The sequence below is a fragment of the Cyphellophora europaea genome, assembly GCF_000365145.1.
Source record: "Cyphellophora europaea CBS 101466 unplaced genomic scaffold supercont1.16, whole genome shotgun sequence".
Lineage (NCBI taxonomy): Eukaryota > Fungi > Ascomycota > Eurotiomycetes > Chaetothyriales > Cyphellophoraceae > Cyphellophora > Cyphellophora europaea.
This window is the reverse complement of record NW_008481804.1, coordinates 254,061-274,569: the sequence shown is the minus strand read 5'-3', so window position 1 is coordinate 274,569 and position 20,509 is coordinate 254,061. Positions and strand designations below refer to the sequence as shown.

The window sequence follows — 20,509 nt, the reverse complement described above, 5'->3', positions numbered from 1 at the left end:
TAGACCGTTCGCAGTTCTGCCTCTTCACGACCGCTAGCATATCGAGGGGCACTAGTGGCGCAGCGTCGAACGAGGTTGATAGCAGCTGATTCGAGAGATCTGCTTATCCGAAGCATCACCTACAGGTACGATTGCGCGTTTTAAGAGGCACGGATGATGTCGAGCAACTGATATTGGCTCGCCCGTGCACTCACTGGGGGCGGTCGATCTACAAGCGATAGGCAGATGCTTCACTCGTGCAGCAAAACCACACCAGTGGTGATCAATGCATGGAGTAATTGAGTCATGGAGAGTGATCCTGAAATCCATTCATGATCGACGGAGTGTCCACCTCGTTACAAAACGGCAAAATCTCCGGAGACTATGTTTAGCGAGTGTGCGAGGCGAGATGTCGGCACATAAAACCTTCGTTTGAAGCGCGGAAGTTCATTTAAGATCCCATCGCCTGGGGAACATCTCCGAGCGTGGATTGACACCGGTTCGGCCTACAAAACCTTGCCTTCGAAGCACGGCTACAGAACACATGCAGTGTATCAGCCCATCGGGGATGTGCTACACTTCGGGTATGACCCGGCGCTCATGCACATCTAGCCTAAAGCCGCCTGCAGGAAGCTTCTTCACAGTGATGGTAGCCTTGTTGCCTTGAGCGAGCTTGTACGAATGAAGATCTGCCGTCTAGGAAGATTACAGCCCCCAATGACAAGCCGGCGGGCAATCCAAGTTTAGGTAAGCGGCCATGGCCCCCAAGGGACCCTTGGTAGTTGCGTACTGACAACGCAGAGTTCGATCGGCAGCTGGCTCGTTGATGGGTTGCCTGATTCCTAGGCATCTTCAATTGGTTTTCCGGCTGGGACGGCTCGGGGCGTGCTCTTCCTCGCTTCAGCAGATCACGATGCCTGGACCATGGAAGATACCTTTACAGTGGGTGGTTGGAGCCGCTGCGGGGTACTGCACTGTATTCCTGTACAACCTCAATCTTGCGACGACGACTACTACTTCCATCTCGGTCGGGACGAACCAGACTCTCAGCTGGAATGTCTCACCGGGTGAATGCTCGAATGGTGCAGACGAGAACAAGTCTGAGACGAGACGGCATGACAACCTCTTACCATTCCTCCGGGACATTGTCGACCATGGCGAGCTCCCAGCCGTTGCCGCATTTACTGGAAAAGATCACAGCTCTTTCTATGGTGCGTCCGCAGGACGCCGACGCCGGTGGTCGAGGGCAGAGGCCAGTGTATTCGACTTCTGGCATCTCGGATCCAACACCAAGTCCATGACCGCCATGATCCTGGCCATGCTCATCCAAGATAACCTTTTGTCGTGGAACTCCACGCTGGGCGACCTTCTAGCCGACTACACCATGCTCCCACAGTACGCACCCATCACAGTCTCCGACCTAACGACCCACCACAGCGGTCTCACCGACGAGCATCTCACAGCCCTTTTCGCGCAGTTATACAGCTGGAGCGCCGCCGACGGCCGCACCAGGCTCTCTGCCGCCACGCTGAACCAGCCTTCAAGCTCAACACGCGGCACATTCTCCTACGCCAACATCAACTACATCATCGCAGGTCTTCTCATCGACCGCCTCACCGGCTCCCCTGCCGAAGACGCCTTCGCCAACCGCCTGTTCTCTCCGCTCGCACTCTCCGACGCCGGTTTCGGGCCCCTACCGGAAGCCTCGACCTTCTCGGTCTGCAGTCCCTGGCCTCACATCGCTGTCGCTTGGCCCGTTGCAACCTTCCTGGGACGAGGACGAGCAGGAGGCGTCGTTCCCTACTTCAGCTCGCTTCGCTACCGCGATAATCCACCGGCGCTTAATACCGCGGGCCGCGTCCACATGCGCATGTGGCAGTATGGCCTCTACCTCGCCGCTGCGCTGCAGGGCGCGAGGGGCCAGGCAATACCGCAGCTGAATATCTCGGCTGAGAGTGCGGCGCTGCTTAATATCGTGCATGGCGAGGCTGATGGGGAGGGTTGTAGGCGCACGTTTGGAGGGTGGCGGCGGTGTGAGGATGAAAGTCATGGTGATAGTGATGGTGTGGGCGATGGAGATCGTGGAGAGGGCAAGTTTGTGCTGATGCATGATGGGAGCAATACGAAGTATTACGTGCATGCAGCGGTTGACGTGGGAAAGAGGAGGACGTATACGGCATTCACGAATCGAGGGGATGATGTGGCGATGGAGTTGGTGAGGGGCATTGTGAAGTGGATGAGGGATGGGATGGGAGTGCATGGTCATGGCCGCGGTGATGATGGTGATCGTCATTATGAAGTGGAGGGCTTGGAGGAGGCGGAGGGGTTGACGGAAGAGCTTTGAGGCTCTTGCTCTGCTTGTCTTCTTGACCTAAACAAGCATTGGGTCCGATCGACGAGGCGCGTCGGCAGGTCAAGTCTCACTATGCGAAAATCCTCTTCTTCAGTGTCTACTATGATCCATCACTGCAACCTGGATCTACCTTCTACTTTATTGCCCCAGCCTGGAGGACCCGTACCATTACAGGATCTGGCCAACGTTGATTTCCACACAGAGTGAAGCCAGGTCAGAGACGACGAAACTGTGGGTCAAGGGCTTCACTGGCTGCCACAGCTCGCTCGAAGCTCATGGTCCATTACGCTGCCTCACCTCGATGCCTCACCTAGGAGTCCGCTCTAACCTCACCACCATCATGACTACGAGGGCTTGCTAGATCTACTCGCCATCACAGCCCCGGAACAAGCGCCACATCATCCAACCTAAGGAGAATTGGGCAGCGACGCAAGAGGCGTGTGCTGCGGTCATGCTGAAAATTCCCGAAGCCCTGCGCTGCCTGCCGCCTGCTCGGAGAGGCCCGGCGGCCTAGTTGCCTTGCTGGGCATGAGGCAACTAGGCCGCAACGCTGGGCGTTGACAAGGGTTGCATGGAGGTCTGCTTCGCGGTCGGTGAAGAGAGCGAATCCAGAACGTTGGGCATGGGCGTCAACAATGCTGTTTGTACAGAGTCTTGATCGGTTGCGATGCGGGTGAGACAGCTTGGATTCGCGCATGGCGCAGGGTAAGGCAACGCAAGGCGGATCATTGACATCGCGGGCAGAACGATCAAGGCTTCGTTATGCTGATGCGATTATCCTGGAAGCTTCTCGGGTATCCAAGCCCCTAGATGCTCGGGATCGAGGATTTCCCAGTCTGGATTGCAGGGTGCGGCGTGAACAACCTATTGTGCGACGCTCTTCGCGGACGGATTCATGGCGCCTGCAGTGGCTATGCAGTGGGATAGGAATACGACTTACACTTTGAAGATGTGGCTTCTTCGCTGGAGCCACCGCATGCCGCCTCAGAAGAGGAAGGACACCAAATGGACCTGGCATCTGTGGGCGAGCCGCGTGGCCGATCATGGTCTTCTGGAATCGACACCTGAATGCTTCAGCGACAGTTATTGAGCATGTCGACAGACAACCTCAGCAACGAAATGGCGGCCACAAAATCCCCCGTCTCTCTGCCATTGCTGACAATGAAGCCTGTGCTTGGCATCAAGGCAACCACCTTAAGGCGGCGGGGCAAATGCGGCCGAGAGGCATAATTGCGAACAACATTAGAATTTCTCGAACTGGGGCTGTGTGGCCGCCACAGCGCTGTCTGCCTTCAGACCTCGCCACCTTACCTCTACACAATGGTGTTGTTGCCGTGGCGGATAGCGAAGGGGCTTGCGGTGTGGGCTGGCGTTCAGCGGTGCGCAAGGCTGCTCAAGGTCGCGGTTGGCCGGGGTTTAGCAGCCTTCATGGCTGTCCGCTTCAAAATCCCCTTGGAAAGTTAGGCTGCCTAACGGATGAGAGTGGTGAGATATAAAGCTCCGAAGGCCCTTTGCTGTGTCGCTTAAGGTGAGGTTGGTGATAGATCAGGTGCTTCCAAACAGTAACGCCACTTCCACACAACGCGAAGAAAGATAAGCAAAGGGGCAAGAGCAAAGCGCGAGAGACATTGTCGTAATGGGTTCCAAGGGCCACCAAAAGACTACAGCAAGGTGGGTTGTGGGAAAGGGACTGTGGGTGTTCAAGAGGCAAACGCTGACGAGAGTATAGACCGCCACCGCCGCCGCCACCAAGTAAACCGCCAGGTAGCACGAGGCCTCCGTGTCCGGACCCGCCGTGTCCCAAGCGTCCGTAAAGCTTTGCACTACAAGTGAGAGGGGCAGGAGCACATTTGCATACCTATATGAATCATAGATTGAAGTCGACACGGACAGTGCAGAAGACACAACGGCTTGGCGCCCCCGCACTTGCTGGACCATACATGTATTTTCCCCGGTATCTCGATACTAGATGGGGGCTCCGACTACCCCCTGCCCACTTTAGACCGTCTCCAGTGTTTCTTACTGCAAGAAGGACCAGTTCCGTTACTATGCACTCAACCCCCCGGTAGTATCGGGACCCTTGCGCTACGTTGGCTACGTTGGCTGCGGTGATGACCAGTGGACGGGTCTCGAAGTTCCAGAGTTTTCAGCTTGACATGGGGAGATGTGGGCCTAAAATCGCCTCCAGCTGCGGGACAGTACTCTCGCTCTAGGCATCCTGTGGTTCATGCTTTGGGGTTTTCGGGGTACGGGAAGAACAAAGGCCCCCCGCCCGTAGCATCACCTGATTTGTACTATATACTGGTCTAGGCGGCCATGACTTTCCATCCTGAAGAAAGCTGCACCTACTCTTGTCGTATCGCTTCTACAAACGACACACGCAAGCAACAATGGCACCACCAAGAGAAGACATTTCTTTCCAGACATCTGACGGCCTGACACTACGGGGATGGCTGTACAAGTCCGCGCTGGCCCAGGACGGTGCCAAGCTGCCCTGCCTCGTCATGTCGCACGGCTGGTCGGCGCTCAAGGAGATGGATCTCGACGCCTTCGCAGAGCGCTTTGTCGCGAAGCTACCCATCGCCTGTCTCGTGTATGACAACCGCTGCTTCGGCGCCAGTGATGGCCAGCCGAGGCACGAGATCATTCCCGCGCTGCAGCATGCTGACATGTCTGACGCGATCACTTACGCGCAGTCGCTGGAGGGCGTGAAGCCGGAGAAGATCGGTATCTGGGGCTCGAGCTACTCCGGTGCCCATGTGCTGCATGTTGGTGCGGTGGACAAGCGCGTCAAGGCGGTGCTCTCGCAGGTGCCGCTGGCGGATGGATATACGAACTTTCAACGTCTGATCCGGTAAGGGTGAATCGGCTGCCGGGAGATCAGCAGATCATGAGACTGACCACTGATACAGGTGTGATTTTGTGTCAAGCATGAACCAGATGTTCCAGGACGGTCTGTCCCCAGGATCTTATTAAGACCCACGAATGTCCTGACAAGTGTTTAGATCGCCTTGCCCGCGCGGCCGGCAAAGATCCCGGGCGCCTCCCCGTCGTGGACGCCGACCCAATGAAACCATCCGCGCTACCCACTGCCGACAGTTTCGTCTTCTTCGATGCCTGGGCAAAGAAGAGCGACTGGAAGAACGACTGCACCGTCAGAAGGTACGCTTCCATCCAGCTACTGCCGCCCGGCGTTCTTGGCGGCTAATCACAGCACAGCGTCGAGATGCTGCGAGGCTACCACCCCTCAGCACAGATCCACCGCATCGCACCGACGCCGCTCCTCATGACCGTAGCCGAGAACGACGTGCTTACCCCAACTGACATCGCACTCGAAGCGTATTCGCGCGCTCTGGAGCCCAAGCGTCTTCACGTATTGCCTGGCGGCCATTTTGATGGGTACACAGGACCGAATTTCGACAGAAACACTGACGTACAGGCCGAGTTCTTGAAGCAGTACTTGTGTAACTGAGCAGAGCAGGAGGTGATGTATGGTACTAGTCTGACAACCACCAACGATGACATGAGTGACGCCCTGTTTCACTGCTTGAAGCCTGCAGGATTCTTTGCGCAGGCGGAGTGCGGTGACCAGTCTTTATTCGCCACCATATTCATGACCACTCTTTCGCGCATTGCTTCGAAGTCTTGTATCATACCTTTAATGTTGTTTCAAACAGCCCTATCTCTGGTCTGACGAAGCTGAGCTGTGGCGTTGGTGCAACCGCGGACCATCTTGGCCTTGTTTGATGCACCGGTGATGCAAGAGTCGATGTTTGCCACAAGCACCAAGCAGGACTTCCATTTCACGCGTTGACCTCCTTTTCATTGACATCGTGACGTTCAGGCCTCTTCTCGTCAACAGAGACGCCATCAAGGAACTCTTCGTCCCCTCGAGCGCCGCTAGCAGCCACTGGCTCCACCCACGGCTCATACACACCAGCTCCCGGTACTGGCGACAGCTTACATATGATGCAGTAAATAATGAAGCCACCGAACAGCCCTATCAAGAACGAGAGCTGGAAGATTCGAGTCCATGCTATGCCGTACGATTCGCCTCTGATGGCACCCACAAATCCAGCTGTATCCCCGTTAGACCTGCATTTTTATAGATTGTCACCGATGGTGGTACTCACGCATTGACATCCAGATGAGCAGAGCCCAAGTCAGGAATGCTCTCCAGTGGAAACCGAATTGGAACCAATAGACTGAAGCTTTGCCGCCGACATAAAGGTCGCCGACTTTGTATTTCATCTTCCGGACCACCACAAAGTCTGCGATATAGATGCCGATGAGCGGTGAAATGAAAATCCCAAGTGAGCCGATGACTGTGATAAAGGTACCAGGAGAGTTCACCATGTTCCATGGGCACGAGGCAATGGCGATAATGGCGAGAAGCAACGAGCCTCTCCGCGCGTTGATGTATTGCGGTAGGATCGACGCGAGGTCCATTCCAGTGGCAATGGCGTTGGAAGAGTAATTGATGGCGATCTGCGATAGGAACCATCCCAGACCGGCGAAGAAGGTTCCTGCACGTGTCGTGGCACTGTAGTCGACTTCTTGGATGTGTGCTAGGAGTGTCATGGGCTGCCATATAATTTCGCCATACAGCTTCTGCGTGGCGCTCGTGACAAGGATGCCGAACAGGGAAGCCACAATCACGACCAAGGGACATGCAATCCAAATACCGAGACGTGCGGCGCGAGGAGTCTTGCGGTAGCGACTCCAATCCGAATGGCGGATACTGACGCCCGTGTAGGTGGTGCAGAGCGTGCAGATGGCTTGAAAGAAGCGAAATACAGTATCACCTGTGCTGAGATCCTGACTAGGGGCCACCAAATTACCGCCGCCTCCGCTTGCTGCCATCGACCAAATGAACATGCCGAGAATGGTGAGCAAAACGCCGATAAAGGAGACCAAAAAGAACTTCTGCATCTTATACGGCTTAACCCAAAGCAGGGGGACAAATATGCAGAAGTAGATGACGGTGCCGATGAAGTCTTTGGTGGTAACATTGGCGCTCTCCGGGATGGTGTTCCTCAGCCTGTGGAAAGTTGGGAAGATGGCCGAGAGCATCACTCTCATTGAGATTCCGCCCCAGTATGCCTGAATGCCGCTGTATACAAAGTTGGAAAAGCATTTCAGGATGACGACGAAGTAGCTGCCGTACATTCCAAAAGCAGCGCGGCTCTGCATTGGGAATCTGCAGCATGGTCAGCAACTTGAGGCCTTCATCGCGCAGCCACGACATACCCGAGATTGTATCGAATACCGAACTCGCCGCAGCCCCAGGACACCAGGCCGGAGAGGATGCCTCCGCACACCATTGCTCCGATGGCTGCGCCTGCACTCAGTCCGTTCGCGATAGCTGAGGAACCCATTGTCCTACAAATCCGCTGTCAGAGACTTGTGAACAGAAGTACTTCGCACCACCTACCAGTACACTGCAGCAACACCAACGGCCACCCTTGGAGAGGTCAGCATCTGTCATAGCGGCTCGAAGAAGATTCGCACCAATAGCCAAGAAACGTCCTTGTGGTATATGTCTGATGCTCTGGCAACACGGGGAGGATGTCGAAATTCGTCCACCGGTCAATGGGTCGGCCGTGCTCATCTTGGGTGATCTGGACGGCCTTCAAGGCCTTCGAAATGGTAGGATGCACCATCCCGTTGTGTGGCCCTCGTCCCAAAGTGCAGCAGCTTTGAGACTCGACAGCGGGATGATCATTAGTATATGGTCCAAGAGATATCTCAGCCAAGACTTGGGGCACGGGAGCGGATGTCCGCAGCTCTTGATAACGGTCAAACACAGCCGAGAGATATCGACGGTGGAGCTCCTCGTGGGCATCGTAACGAGCAGAGGTCTTATCAGCGACAATCCATATGCCCACGCCCTATCCCGACTACCCATGGATTCCTGAATCTAACCAGAATGGTTCAAGCTCGCTAACTACGGACACGGATTGCGCCAATGCTCAATCGTGGTCCGAGACCGAACATGGACAATACACCATCTGCTGTACAATAGTACCATTCCCTAAATGAAGGCTCATCACCGTCGGGAATCTACTCCATTTCATTTCGAGATTGTCCTCGCTGCGTCGACCGCAGCTCTTACTGACTTCATGGCCTCGACCGAACCTGTCCCCTAGTCAGTTGGGTATCCCAACAAGACGTCAACTCACCAGGTAAGTCACTGTGAATACACAAAGTAAACCCTCGACCCCGGAATGGAACTGTTGCATCCTTCTTGTTGATCGACACAACAGTATCGTCCCCGATGACCCTCTCCACCTTCCCCCCTATATCCTCGTGAGGCACTCTCCCAGCAGTCCTATTCCCCCATGTCAGCAACCCTGTCCCCCTCGGGTCGCAATCAAGACCATTCAACTCACAGAATCGGCACCGTCTGCCCCTCGTCATCATACCACAAATCCGGAAAAAACTCGGGCACAAACTCGACCCCAAACTCCTCACACAGCGCCTCATGCCTCGTGCCAGGCAACCCCACAAACGGCACGCCAAATGTGCTGATGGCGCGCATGCACGCCCTCCCCACCGCCTCATCATCTTTGATCATGCGATACAGCTTCCCATGCGGCTTGATGTGGTTGAGCCGCATCCCCTCGGCATCCAGCACGGCTTTGAGCGCGCCGACCTGGTACAGCACTTGCGCGTAGAGCGTCTCGGCCGGAATGTCCATCAGGCGGCGGCCGAAGCCTTCTTTGTCGGGCAGGCCGGGGTGCGCGCCCACGAGCTTGTGGTGCTTTTTGGCGAGTTGGACGGTGCGAACCATCGTGGCGGCGTCGCCCGCGTGGAAGCCGCAGGCGATGTTGGCAAGGTCGAGGAGGGGCATGAGTTCTTCGTCGGGTCCCTGTGCGGAAGTGTTAGCTGGGAGCTGGGGTGGATTTTAGGGATTTAAGAGGTTGGAGTGGTTGGGAGGGGCGCGTGCCATCTGCCATTGCCCGAATGCTTCGCCCATGTCGCAGTTGATGGTGATGCGGCGGTCGCTTGTGGTAGCCATGGTGGTGAGTGGCTGTTGTGAGTGCGACGAGCGCGTGACTGTGAGGACTTATGCTACGGATCTTATTCTTCCCAGTGTTTTCAGGGTCAACAAGCTTGAGGACCGCCCAGTCCAGGGTAAATGGCTTCGGACTATATATGTGCGCGCAGCTTTCGATAATGTATTTCTCCCGTAGCTTGAAAATACTCTCTGCGATGAATCTGTGACCACGGCTGCTGATATCAAGTAGCAGCGCAAGAGACAAGCCTTTCCCCCACTCATGGATGGTAGACTCTGTTGTCTCGTCTCCAACAGGGCGGACATCAGCGAGGCGCAAGGCAAATCAGTTGGAGAAGGGGTGCATGCCCGCATGAGCCGTCTATCCTCATACTCTACTAGTCTTCCCGCCAATCTCGCATTAGATGAGCAGGGCGTGCCGTTGCTGGAAGTAAGGATCTTGATACTGTCATTCTACCATAGTCTAAGCGACCACCGAAACGCTTGCCTCGACTTTCTCTAGTACTCTTCCCTCTTGTGAACCACGCAAAAAGACTACCATGCAGTAAACCACCCGAACCCTACCCACACACCCACCACAGTCCTTCTCGCCCGTCCCCCTTCATCCCAAAACCTCCCACATCCCACGTCCCACCCCCAGCCGAATGAAAGTCCTAATCGCCAACCGCGGCGAGATCGCCCTCCGCCTCATCTCCGCCTGCCGCACCCTCCACCACCGCACTCTCGCCATCTACGCCGCCGAAGACGGCGACAGCCTGCACGTCCGCCTCGCCGACGAGGCCGTCGCGCTACACTCCCCCACTCCTGCTGGCTCATCAGCCGCGTACCTCGACGCCGAGCAAATCGTGCGCATCTGCCGCGAAAAGAATGTCGATGCCGTGCTCCCCGGCTACGGGTTCCTCAGCGAGAATGCAGCGTTTGCGGAGATGTTGAGGGTGGCGGGTGTGGTGTTTGGGGGGCCGAGTGCGGAGGTCCTGCGGGATTTTGGACTTAAGCATCGGGCGAGGGAACTGGCGGTGGCGGCGGGGGTGCCGGTCGTGCCGGGCACGAAAGGGGTGGTACGGGACGGCAAGGAGGCAGTGAGGGAGGCTCGGAGACTGGGGTTTCCGGTCATGGTGAAGGCGACGGCGGGAGGTGGGGGGATGGGGTTGAAGGTTTGTTATGGAGAGGAAGAGGTGAGGGTGGCGGTGGAGAGTGTGAGTAAGAGGGGCGAGGTGATGTTTAAGGATGCCGGAGTGTTTCTGGAGAGGTTTGTGGAGAGCGGGAGGCATGTGGAGGGGCAGGTGTTTGGGAATGGGGAGGGGGAGGTGTTGTGGTTTGGGGAGAGGGAGTGTTCGGTGCAGCGGAGGCATCAGAAGGTGTTGGAGGAGGCGCCGAGTCCCTTTGTGCTGAAGCATCCGGGGTTGAGGGAGAGGTTGCGCGTGGCGGCAGTGGCGTTGGCGAGGTCGGTTAATTATAAGTCTGTGGGCACGGTGGAATTTCTGGTTGATGATAAGACGGGGGAATTTTACTTCCTGGAGATGAACACCAGGTTGCAGGTTGAGCATGGCGTGACGGAGCTGTGCTACGAAGTCGATCTGGTCGAGCTGATGCTGAAGCAGGCAGAGGCGGAAGTGCAGTCGCTCCCAGGGCTGAGTCATGATGAGCTGGCGCGATATACTCGAGCAGAGCCAAAGTGTCACGCCGTCGAGGTGCGTGTCTATGCAGAGAACCCGGCTGATGGCTACAAGCCGTCACCTGGGCTGTTCACCGACGTCTCGTTCCCGCAAGGCGAGCATATCCGCGTCGATACCTGGCTCGAGCGCGGGTCGACTGTGACTGCATCATTTGATCCGCTGCTTGCGAAGGTCATGGTACGTGCAGGAGACCGCGACAGTGCTTTTGACAAACTACAACAAGCACTTGCCGACACGAAGCTCTACGGTCCACCAACCAATCTTGAGTTCCTCGAAGCCATTGTGCGGGATCCTGCGGTACGTGCCGGGAGGACTTTGACCAGCACCCTGAACCACTTCCGATATACGCCATCGGCGATCGAGGTCAAGGACGGCGGCCTCTACACCACCGTACAAGACTACCCCGGCCGGCCGAACTACCGCAGCGGTGTTCCTGTCTCAGGTCCGATGGATGGCCTCTCGCTCCGCATTGCGAACCTGATCGTCGGCAACGCCGATGGCACCGAGAGCTTGGAGATCACGTACGGCGGGCCCCGCATGCTCTTCCACCAAGCAGCTGTGGTTGCGCTTTGTGGGGCGCAGTTCGACTTCTCCATTAATGGAGAGGCTGTGGCGTTGTGGAGTCGCCATTTGGTTCCTGCGGGCGCAGAGGTGGTCGTTGGAGGCAATACTTCAGGAGGATGCAGGGCTTACCTGGCCATTCTCGGAGGGTTTCCGAACGTCGGTGCGTATCTTGGGTCGAGGAGCACGACGCCTTCACTGAAGTGGGGTGGGTATCAGGGCCGCACATTGCGGGCGGGAGACTGGCTTCAGATCTCGAGTCTCGACCCCGATGCCAGTCAAATAACCGGGCCATTCACGCTTCCACTAGCGCTGATCCCGCCCATCGCCTCAACATCACCAATCTACACCCTCCCCGGGCCATACGATACGTCAGACTTCATCACCCCACAAGGCCGCCACGCCTTCTTCGACACAGCATGGAAAGTCGCATTCAGCTCGAGTCGCGGCGGCATCCGCCTCGAGGGCCCGCCACCGCAGTGGTCGCGCCTCAGCGGTGGAGAGGGCGGCAGCCACCCGAGCAACATGCTGGGCTACGGGTATCCGCTGGGCGGCATGAGTTTCACGGGCGACGAGGCCGTGGTCTTCACGATGGATTCGCCGGTGCAGTCGGGGTTCATTTGTCCGCAGACGGTGTTGTCGTGTCAGATGTGGAGGCTGGGGCAGCTTAAGCCCGGCGACTGTGTTCGGTTTGCACAGTGCTCGTGGGAGCAGGCGATGGAGTTGGAGAAGAGTCAGGAGGAATTTGTACGGAAAGTCGCGGTGGCGGTAACGGCTGGCGAGACTAATGGTGCGGCTAATGTGGCGACATCGTGGGAGATCAGCAGACCAGTGCCCGAGTCTTCTGTTCTCTATGAACGCGTCGAGCAGTCAGGAAACGGTCTGCCTCGTCTCGTGCTTCGCCAGGCAGGCGATCGAGGCATCCTCTGCGACTTTGGATCGCAGGTCTTTGACCTTACCGTACGAACCCGCGCACAGCAGCTGGTGCGGGCTGTTGGTGAGAGGCCACCTCGAGGCTTCCAACGCGTCACACGACCGCATACTATGAGCGTCTTTGTCGCATTTGATTCCCATATAATAGATCAAAAGACCGCCGTCGACGCCCTGGTCAACCTCGAGCGAAGCTTCAGCGATGTATCGAATTTCACAACGCCCAGCAAGACTTTTCACCTACCCATGGTATTCGACGCGGAAGAATGTGTGCAGGCGACAGCCCGATACATGGAGACACAGCGCCCTTATGCCACATACCTGCCGGACAACATTGACTTCATCCGACGAAACAACGGCCTCGAAAAGAGAGATGACGTGCTGAAAGCTGTGAATGGGGTTCCGTTTCTCGTCGTCGCGTCTTCTGGGATCATGGGCTTGCCCATCCTCATGCCTATCGATCCGAGGAAAAGACTGACGGTGCCGAAGACGAACCCGTCCCGGACTGTTACGCCGGCAGGTGCGCTGGGAACAGGTGGTAATACCTCATCGATATATCCGGTTGACTCGTATGCCTTCTCCCTCTCTCGGATCAGTCCGAACACTTGCTGATCAAGATCTAGGCCCGGTGGCTATCTGTATGGTCCACAGAACAAGCGTGCGACGTGAGAAGGTTGCTGACCGTGTCCTAGACTCTGGGGCATGACCCTGCCCGGCTGTCCATTCGACACCTTCGGCCGCAAGCCAAACTACACTCCTGATGCACCGTGGCTGTACAACACTTTCGATCAGGTAGTCTTCCATGCCGTGTCGCGTGCCGAGTTCGATGCGATCAACCAGCGTTTTCAGATGGGCCTGTATGAGATCAAAGTGGAGGATTCTGTTTTCGAAATGAAGAAGTACATCCAGTTGACGAGAGACACGGCGGAGGAAGTCGCGCGTATTGGACAGCGGCAAAGAGAATGTGCGGCCATTGAGCTTGAGAAGTGAGTATCATTCTGTCACGAAGGGGGGTTGGTGTGGGTGTGATGAAGCTGACATGGCGGACCAGGGAAAACGAGTTGCTGCAGCGGTGGAAGGCCGAGAAGCAAGCGCGCGGAGATCAAGGCGTGGAGAAGCAGCAGGACAAGGATGCGGCTCTATTGGAAAGCAGTCAGTAGATGTCTGGCGTGGAAGTGAGTTATGCTGACGTTTAGGACAGACGCCAATGCCACCCGCGTTCTCGCGACAATGAGTGCCCGGGTATGGAAGCAGGTTGCATCCAACGGCAGCATGGTGAAATCTGGCGAAGACCTGTTGGTACTGGAGGCCATGAAGATGGAGATTGCCGTCAAGGCGCCAGGAGACGGCCCAAAATACAGCGTTGTGGCGGTGCTAAAGCAGAAGGGGGATCTAGTTGAGCCGGGGGACGTGCTGGTCTTGTTGGTCCCATCCTGAGCTCATGACTTTGGTTATTCCTGGGATGCATGAGGAATCCGAGCTGTCCTTGTTCACCAATTTACGTCTGCGAGGGTCAGTATAGCACTGTGAGGTGAGTCATGACGTGGTCTTTGGATGTCCCTCCATCAACAATGAGCAGTTTGACGCTTCTTCATGACAGCCCGCCGCGAAAGTATGCGAGGACGACGGAATTGGCGGTGAGAGAAAGACGGAACGCTGCCAGGCCCATGCACGGGAGTCGTATTAGGGGCGCATAGCCCGTATAGAGATTCGAGATCAGGCTTGATGGTCTGCTACCCTCCGCTTAGGACTTTTTCAGACTCATGGCGTTGATTTCACATTTGCTGCAGGTTGCAACTCCCCGCAGGCTAGAGGATCGTGGCTGCGGGGTGCCTACTCCTTACCTAAGAAAAGCATGAGCTGTTCCCCGCGTCTTGAGGCAAGTGAGAGCCGCCAGTGGGGTCAGCTAAGCTGAGAACGCCAAGTGGTCTCCATCCTCAGAAACCATGACTCCCAGCTTCCGTTTTGCCGCCTAGCCGTAGCCAGCAGTCCCAAGCAGCGGTTACGATTGATAATAGGGTCTCAATTGCGACAATGCTAGCCAAGGGTCTAGACGGATTTTTGAAGCTATTCCTGCATGTAGTAACGATAGGCAACCTGGCTGCGCAAGAGCGGCGATACTGACCAGGTCACCAAGGACACCCCAGTCTGTCACTCTTGCTGTGCATCCCAAGCATAGAGCGATTGCTCAGTCTAGCCTGTAAGAGCGCCAGATTGGCCTCCAGGAACACCGACTACCACACGGCGCTGATAGCCTTCCTCCACCAGGGATAGGCGGCGTAGAGGCGGCGTTGCTCATGCACGTATTCCCAATCAATTGGACGACGTCCAGAATCCACATCGATCTGATCCAGGTTGAGGAAGCCTTGACGCTTCCACAGATACCCGACAGCCCAAAAGAACAGGACCACAGGGACCGTGAGCATCGAGTTGAAGAAACCCTCGGCACCGTTGACACCGCCACCGACTGGGGCGACCGCAACGAAGAATTGGGCGGCAAAGATGACGATGCAGAGAATGAGACCAACCCAGGCTCCCCACACACCGAAGATGGCCTGGTGGGGGATTTCGTCGACGGTGTGACCCTGTCGCTTCCAAGCTTGACGGAACCGAATGTGAGACTGAAAGATGTTAGTTTTCCTCTCTCTCGAGACGCTGACCATGAATCTTACATAGCAAATAGAGCCCCAGGTCAGGAGTGCGGCCAGCGAAGACATTGCCAACAACCATCCAAACACGGTCGATCCATCCTCAGCAAGCTGGACGTATGCAATCGCGCCAAATGCCAGGTTGACAAGCACGGAAGGCAGGGGTCTGCCAGATCGATCAATATAGGTGAAAATCTTGGGTGCATATCCCTGCTCGGCAAGGGCAGTCAGAGTGCGCGAGCTGTCGAGCACATCAGTACAGAGTTCGGAGCGAAATGACCAGCCCGGGGAAAACTCACCCTCCATACACGCAGGAGACGCCCAGAGATACGACCGAGACCAAGATAACCACGTTCATGAAGTCATCATAGCCGTTCAGACCGGCATCGCGAGCTGCCAGGACGAAAGGCGCCGTGCCCTCTCGGTAGGCGTTCTCCGCATTAAGCAGGCGCTCGTCGGTGGAAGAAACCAGCATACAGACAAGCGTGAGGCCGACGACGTAGAAACTATCCAATGTCAGTGTCGAATCGTCAGCCATACTTTGGCCCAACTTACAAGGTGATCCGCCAGAAAACCTGCTTGACAGCCGAGGGGAGTGCTAAATTGGACAACCAGTCAGTACCATGATGAAACCGTGCATTGTATTTCGCAACCTGATGGTGGAGGACCGGTGGAGCGACGTACCTTTCAAGGGGTTCTCTGACTCGGCGGCTGCCAGACCGACCAACTCAGTGCCAGCATAGGAGAAGGCAGCGGTGACGAAGACGGAACAGAATCCTCTGAAGCCGTTTTGGAACGCGCCGGGGTCATACCACAGGCGTGCACCCCAATACTCGTCGTACAGACCGTCAGATGGGCCACCACCACAAATGAGGATGATGGCAACAATCATGAAGATAACGACAGCGCCCAGTTTGAAGCAAGAACTCCAGAACTCTTCCTCGGCATAGCCTAGGGTGCCGAAGATGTTGATCAGGATGATGACAACCCAGAAGACCGTCACCCATACTGCTATACTGACATCCCGGTTCCAGTACTGGCAGGTAAAGGTGGCAACGACAAGTTCGAACGGTAGCACAATGATCCATTGCAGGACCTGGGCATCGGTCAGCTCATTCAGGCCATCAATGGACGTCCATAGAAAGACTCACATAGTTCCAACCCATGGCAAAACCCCAGGACGGATCAATAAAGCGCACAGCATAGGTATAGAAACCACCAGAAACCGGATACATGACAGCCAATTCGCCCAGAGAGTGCACGACGTTGAAAATCATGACACCCGCAATCAAGAAACACAGCAGAATTGAGCCTGGCCCACCAGTGGCGAGCGCACCACCGGAGCCTACGAAGAAACCGGCACCAATGGAACCGCCAATGGCGATCATGTTCAGATGGCGCTTTTTCATCGAGCGGTCGAGTTCGGAGTCGCGAGTTCCCCAGTCACCTGTTTGGATTTTCGATCAGTCCACGCCGCTCTTTGCAGTGCAAGGTTATACACACGTCTTTGGAAGCTCTTCAAGTTGAGACCGTTGCGGGTGCGGAAATCCTCCTCGCGCAAGTTGGCGGGGACGTAGCCATCTCCCGCGCTGGGGCGACGGTCGGCGGTGCCCTTCTCCAAGCTGGGAGGGGTGTCGCTCGCGCTTTCTTGCGCATTCTTGTCCGTGATCGTTGCCATGATGGCTGTGTGTGGCAGACAGAAGGTGACTGCAAGCTGCGGTGCGAGTCTGGGAAGGAAAAGAAAAAGGGAATCCGGGATCGAAGGGATAGAAAGTTCTATGTAAGTATCCGGGGAGAGCGAGGGCAAAGGGCGACCCACCCAGAGACACTTGTGCATGATCGCATGCCCCAAATCGCCCACATCAACCAACCCATTCGTCGCACGCGGCGGGCCTCGGCAAGATTTGCTTGCATGGCGTTATTGGCGCGCGGGAAAGCACGATGCGGTGTTGCATTCGCTATCGCGTGGTTTCTTCTTGTCTCCTCTCGCCAAGCCACGCATAAGCGGGACAGCAGATTGTGACAAGCGAGAGGCGGGAATCCTTGGCAAAACATTTCGATGGTGGTCGAATGGGGTCGGAGGGTCACCTGCGGGCACGCCTATGGGCACCCTGTGGGCATTCATGGGCATCCATGGGCATCCTATGGGGCACCGGCTGTGCGAGGCCAAGCCAGTCGAAGATTACGCCAAGGGTCCGCCATGCTACCCTCCTTTGCTGGGCGCTGCTGCTCAACGCTCCACCCGGGGCCCAGGGTCTATTTTGGTAGGACCCTCCTGTGGTGTATCGCTCCCCCCTCTTTGGCGGACGTGGCCGAGGGACCCCCTCCGCACTTATCCTGACCTATAATAGTCCAGGCAGAGATAGATTGCTGGCCCGGCGCACGCGAGTTTATGGCAGGTGGTTCCTGCTCCGAAAGTCAGCTTGCTCTTGGCGGCCAGCTGCCCGGTGGCCCCCGGTGGAGTCTTCGCAGCTTTTACGCCATACAAGGGAATCACTGATGTAACTCTGGTATCGGCCCAGTGATCATTCAGCATGACCAAAAAAGGGGGTTTCGACTCGTTATCTCCAGACTATCTGTTTTGCCCAGAGTCTTGGGTTGTGGCTGTGAGTTATGGCCTGGAATCATCTCGATTAACTTGACTCCATATTTGCAACGCGCGGATATTCCAGGGTACTTGTGATCCGAACTGGAATCCCAGCGGCCGGTGATTCCCCAACGGGATTTGCGCGCTAACAGTTCACGTCACAGCCAAAGCCGCAGTTGGTGCGCAACCACCAATTCTAATAATGTCAGTCCTTCCATGCGACGAATCTCTGGCATCTCGGCAGACTCGGATGCAATCTTGTGTGGTCTTGCGCGCCAAGATATCACAGATCGCTGGAAGTCCGTGAGGCCCAGTAAGCGACATTATCAGCAGCCGAAGACAGGGTCCAGCGCTATCTTTGTCTATCTGATTCCATATCCGTATCCATACAAACGGGAAATAAAATGTCATCGACTGATCGCAGCAAAAGCTGATCTACGGTGGTCAAAGTGCGCAGGTGGGTACGCCACTCCGCCGTAGCGGCATACCTCAATCAACTACTGCGTCTGCTTCTGCGTCGTAATTGGGCGTGCGCGTCGCTCTAAAGTACCTCGTAGCACGCGACCGTGCATCGAATTGCGTACGATCAGCGCAGCAACTCTCAGGTGAGATCATAGGTACGCCGCCGCAAGGAGGGATCCATGCCGAGAAGCCACGGAACGCTGCGACGAGGTTGTTTCCTGCCCTCTCCCAAACAGTGGGAGCATCGCAACTGAACCGGAGAGACAGACGTCATGTCTGAGCATTTGGTGCAGGTTGTCAGAAGGACTTACCGACTGTAGGTTCTTGTCATCGCTGGGGGCAAAGCATTACTTGCGCGACGGACTGGGGCGCCGCTGCTGGCGATGCGGTTGCGCTTCGGGATGTTGCCTTCCGACCAGCATCTCTAGGGGGCTGTATGGCGTCAGGCAAGTGGGTCATGTTGGCGGTATCTGATATGGCTCTGCTGCGAGTCTGCACCTCGGTGCCAACGACAGGGGTGAGTACTGCGCGGTGCTGGTGGAAGGGCAATGTGCTTGGATGTCCCAGCGCGGAACAGAGGTTTGTGCAGATCAGTGAGGCCGAGCTTGGAGTGCCAGTCTCGGCGGCTGATGATATTGACCTGCTACGTCTAGAATTGCAACTGGCTAACACAGCGAAGAGGGAAGGGGCGAAGGCGGTATTCCGTTCAATCAGGGGCATTTCCCAAACTTGACACTCGAGCATGATGCGGTGATCGGTTAGGAATCATTTGATATGAACAGTGGTCCACTGCCGGGGACAGTCAGGCAAATCGCTACCCAAGCTCCAAGTTGAGATTCACAGGGACGCGAATCAGCCTCATACGGAACACCCTACATGCCAATTCGCTGAACTCGAGATCGGAGCTGAAGGCCCGGCCGTCGAGACCTGCGCCGACTGTGTTTCATGGAGGATTTACCCGTATCTGGGCTGCGTTCGCTGGAAAACTCGCAGATGGTTGTGAGCCTATGATTCCAGCTTGCAGGACTACGTGTGCAATCCGAAAATGTGCTCAAGGGTTGTTGGATGCCTGCCACTATCATATTGCTAGGCATGCCAGAATAGTGTCGTGATGATATATGGCACGATGCTGCTAGTTACAGAAAACGCGGAAGCCGTGGATGTGCCTTGTAGATCCTCGACTCAGAAGGGGTTGAGCAAGGTGGGTTGAACGGGCTCCTCATCACGGCCACGACGGGAGTCAAGCATGATGTCCGAATGCTGGTGGTGAGGATGCTGCTGATTGTGTTTACATATCAGTGACTTCACGCACATCGAGGATAGGAGGACAGTGTTATGTCGTTGTAGATAGCCCAGCAGCACGTGGTCTGATTAGCTGATACTGCTCGCGTCCGTTCAAAACATGACGGATCATGTACTGCCGAGCATAGAGCATCGAACCTGATAAGTCGATGCACGGCAATCCGTGGCCAGCATGCAGAGATGTCCATAGCATGCAAAGTGCAAGCCGCCCGTCGCGATCAGTGCTTGCTTCTCGGGCAAAGGGGCGAAGCATTCAGGCTGAGACAATGTACATGAATATAAATCTCAGAAAGATGCAGATTCTCTGATGGATGTTGAAATAATATCAATCCAGAGACTGGTAGTGATTGTTTCGTTCTTTGTAGACGAGAATCAAGTTTCTGTCTTCAATATGGAGGTGTGATTTTAAGGCTTGAGACACCAGTTACTACACCTCAGTTAACACCTTGTCCTGAGATCCGAAAAGACGCCTCGCGTAGTAGTGCCATTCCAATGCTATGGTCTGAAACCGGCCGGACCAAATGTGTATACACGTGGAAACCGCAGGCGCTCATAACAAGCCACACGGTCGAGTCATATCTCAGCCGAATATTGCTGAGACGTTCACCCTCAGGCTTGACGTAAAAAGTAAGACTGATTCCATGCCTTGCAAGCGGCGCTAGGTGCGCTGGGGAAAGCCCGCGAGTGTATTTTCCTGCTTTCGAGAATGCAGGGCAACTAATAGTAGCTACTGTGTGTGGTCCAGGTGAGTCCAGACAACCGTGAGTCCTCGAGCACGACAGCACGATATCAAAGTCTGTCCCCAATAACAAATGATTCCATAATAGAATATATTTTTGCATATGTTCACAAACTTTGATTCTCTAGAAGCTCCAACTGGCCATCTGTAGTCCCAGGATCTGTACTGAGTCGATGCACAACACTGAGTCAGTTCTCGGCGATCTTTACCCCAGTGCCAGGGTATCTGGAACGCAGGAGTTAGGTAACGAGTCG

The 20,509-nt window shown here is 55.8% G+C and overlaps 6 protein-coding genes across 6 annotated transcripts; 3 read left to right on the top strand and 3 right to left on the bottom strand.

The window, feature by feature from the left end:
* Positions 1-892: 892 nt before the first annotated feature.
* Positions 893-2,323, top strand: HMPREF1541_11060 (uncharacterized protein; the record flags this gene model as incomplete). The annotated part of the gene is made up of 1 exon (XM_008715729.1): positions 893-2,323. The coding sequence occupies one exon, from the start codon at positions 893-895 to the stop codon at positions 2,321-2,323; it is 1,431 nt and encodes a 476-aa protein (XP_008713951.1).
* Positions 2,324-4,722: 2,399 nt separating this feature from the next.
* Positions 4,723-5,804, top strand: HMPREF1541_11059 (uncharacterized protein; the record flags this gene model as incomplete). Its single annotated transcript, XM_008715728.1, has 4 exons — positions 4,723-5,186; positions 5,245-5,285; positions 5,338-5,494; positions 5,552-5,804. 4 exons carry the CDS (start codon positions 4,723-4,725, stop codon positions 5,802-5,804), a joined length of 915 nt encoding a protein of 304 aa, XP_008713950.1.
* A 331-nt stretch (positions 5,805-6,135) lies between these two features.
* On the bottom strand, positions 6,136-7,656 carry HMPREF1541_11058 (uncharacterized protein; the record flags this gene model as incomplete). Its single annotated transcript, XM_008715727.1, has 3 exons — positions 6,136-6,410; positions 6,466-7,532; positions 7,583-7,656. 3 exons carry the CDS (start codon positions 7,654-7,656, stop codon positions 6,136-6,138), a joined length of 1,416 nt encoding a protein of 471 aa, XP_008713949.1.
* Positions 7,657-8,720: 1,064 nt separating this feature from the next.
* On the bottom strand, positions 8,721-9,185 carry HMPREF1541_11057 (uncharacterized protein; the record flags this gene model as incomplete). The annotated part of the gene is made up of 1 exon (XM_008715726.1): positions 8,721-9,185. The coding sequence occupies one exon, from the start codon at positions 9,183-9,185 to the stop codon at positions 8,721-8,723; it is 465 nt and encodes a 154-aa protein (XP_008713948.1).
* An 809-nt stretch (positions 9,186-9,994) lies between these two features.
* Positions 9,995-13,954, top strand: HMPREF1541_11056 (urea carboxylase; the record flags this gene model as incomplete). The annotated part of the gene is made up of 5 exons (XM_008715725.1): positions 9,995-13,086; positions 13,141-13,155; positions 13,210-13,503; positions 13,569-13,669; positions 13,719-13,954. The coding sequence occupies 5 exons, from the start codon at positions 9,995-9,997 to the stop codon at positions 13,952-13,954; spliced, it is 3,738 nt and encodes a 1,245-aa protein (XP_008713947.1).
* A 797-nt stretch (positions 13,955-14,751) lies between these two features.
* Positions 14,752-16,843, bottom strand: HMPREF1541_11055 (uncharacterized protein; the record flags this gene model as incomplete). The annotated part of the gene is made up of 7 exons (XM_008715724.1): positions 14,752-15,138; positions 15,190-15,406; positions 15,465-15,671; positions 15,721-15,763; positions 15,850-16,261; positions 16,317-16,612; positions 16,669-16,843. The coding sequence occupies 7 exons, from the start codon at positions 16,841-16,843 to the stop codon at positions 14,752-14,754; spliced, it is 1,737 nt and encodes a 578-aa protein (XP_008713946.1).
* Between the last annotated feature and the right edge of the window lie 3,666 nt (positions 16,844-20,509).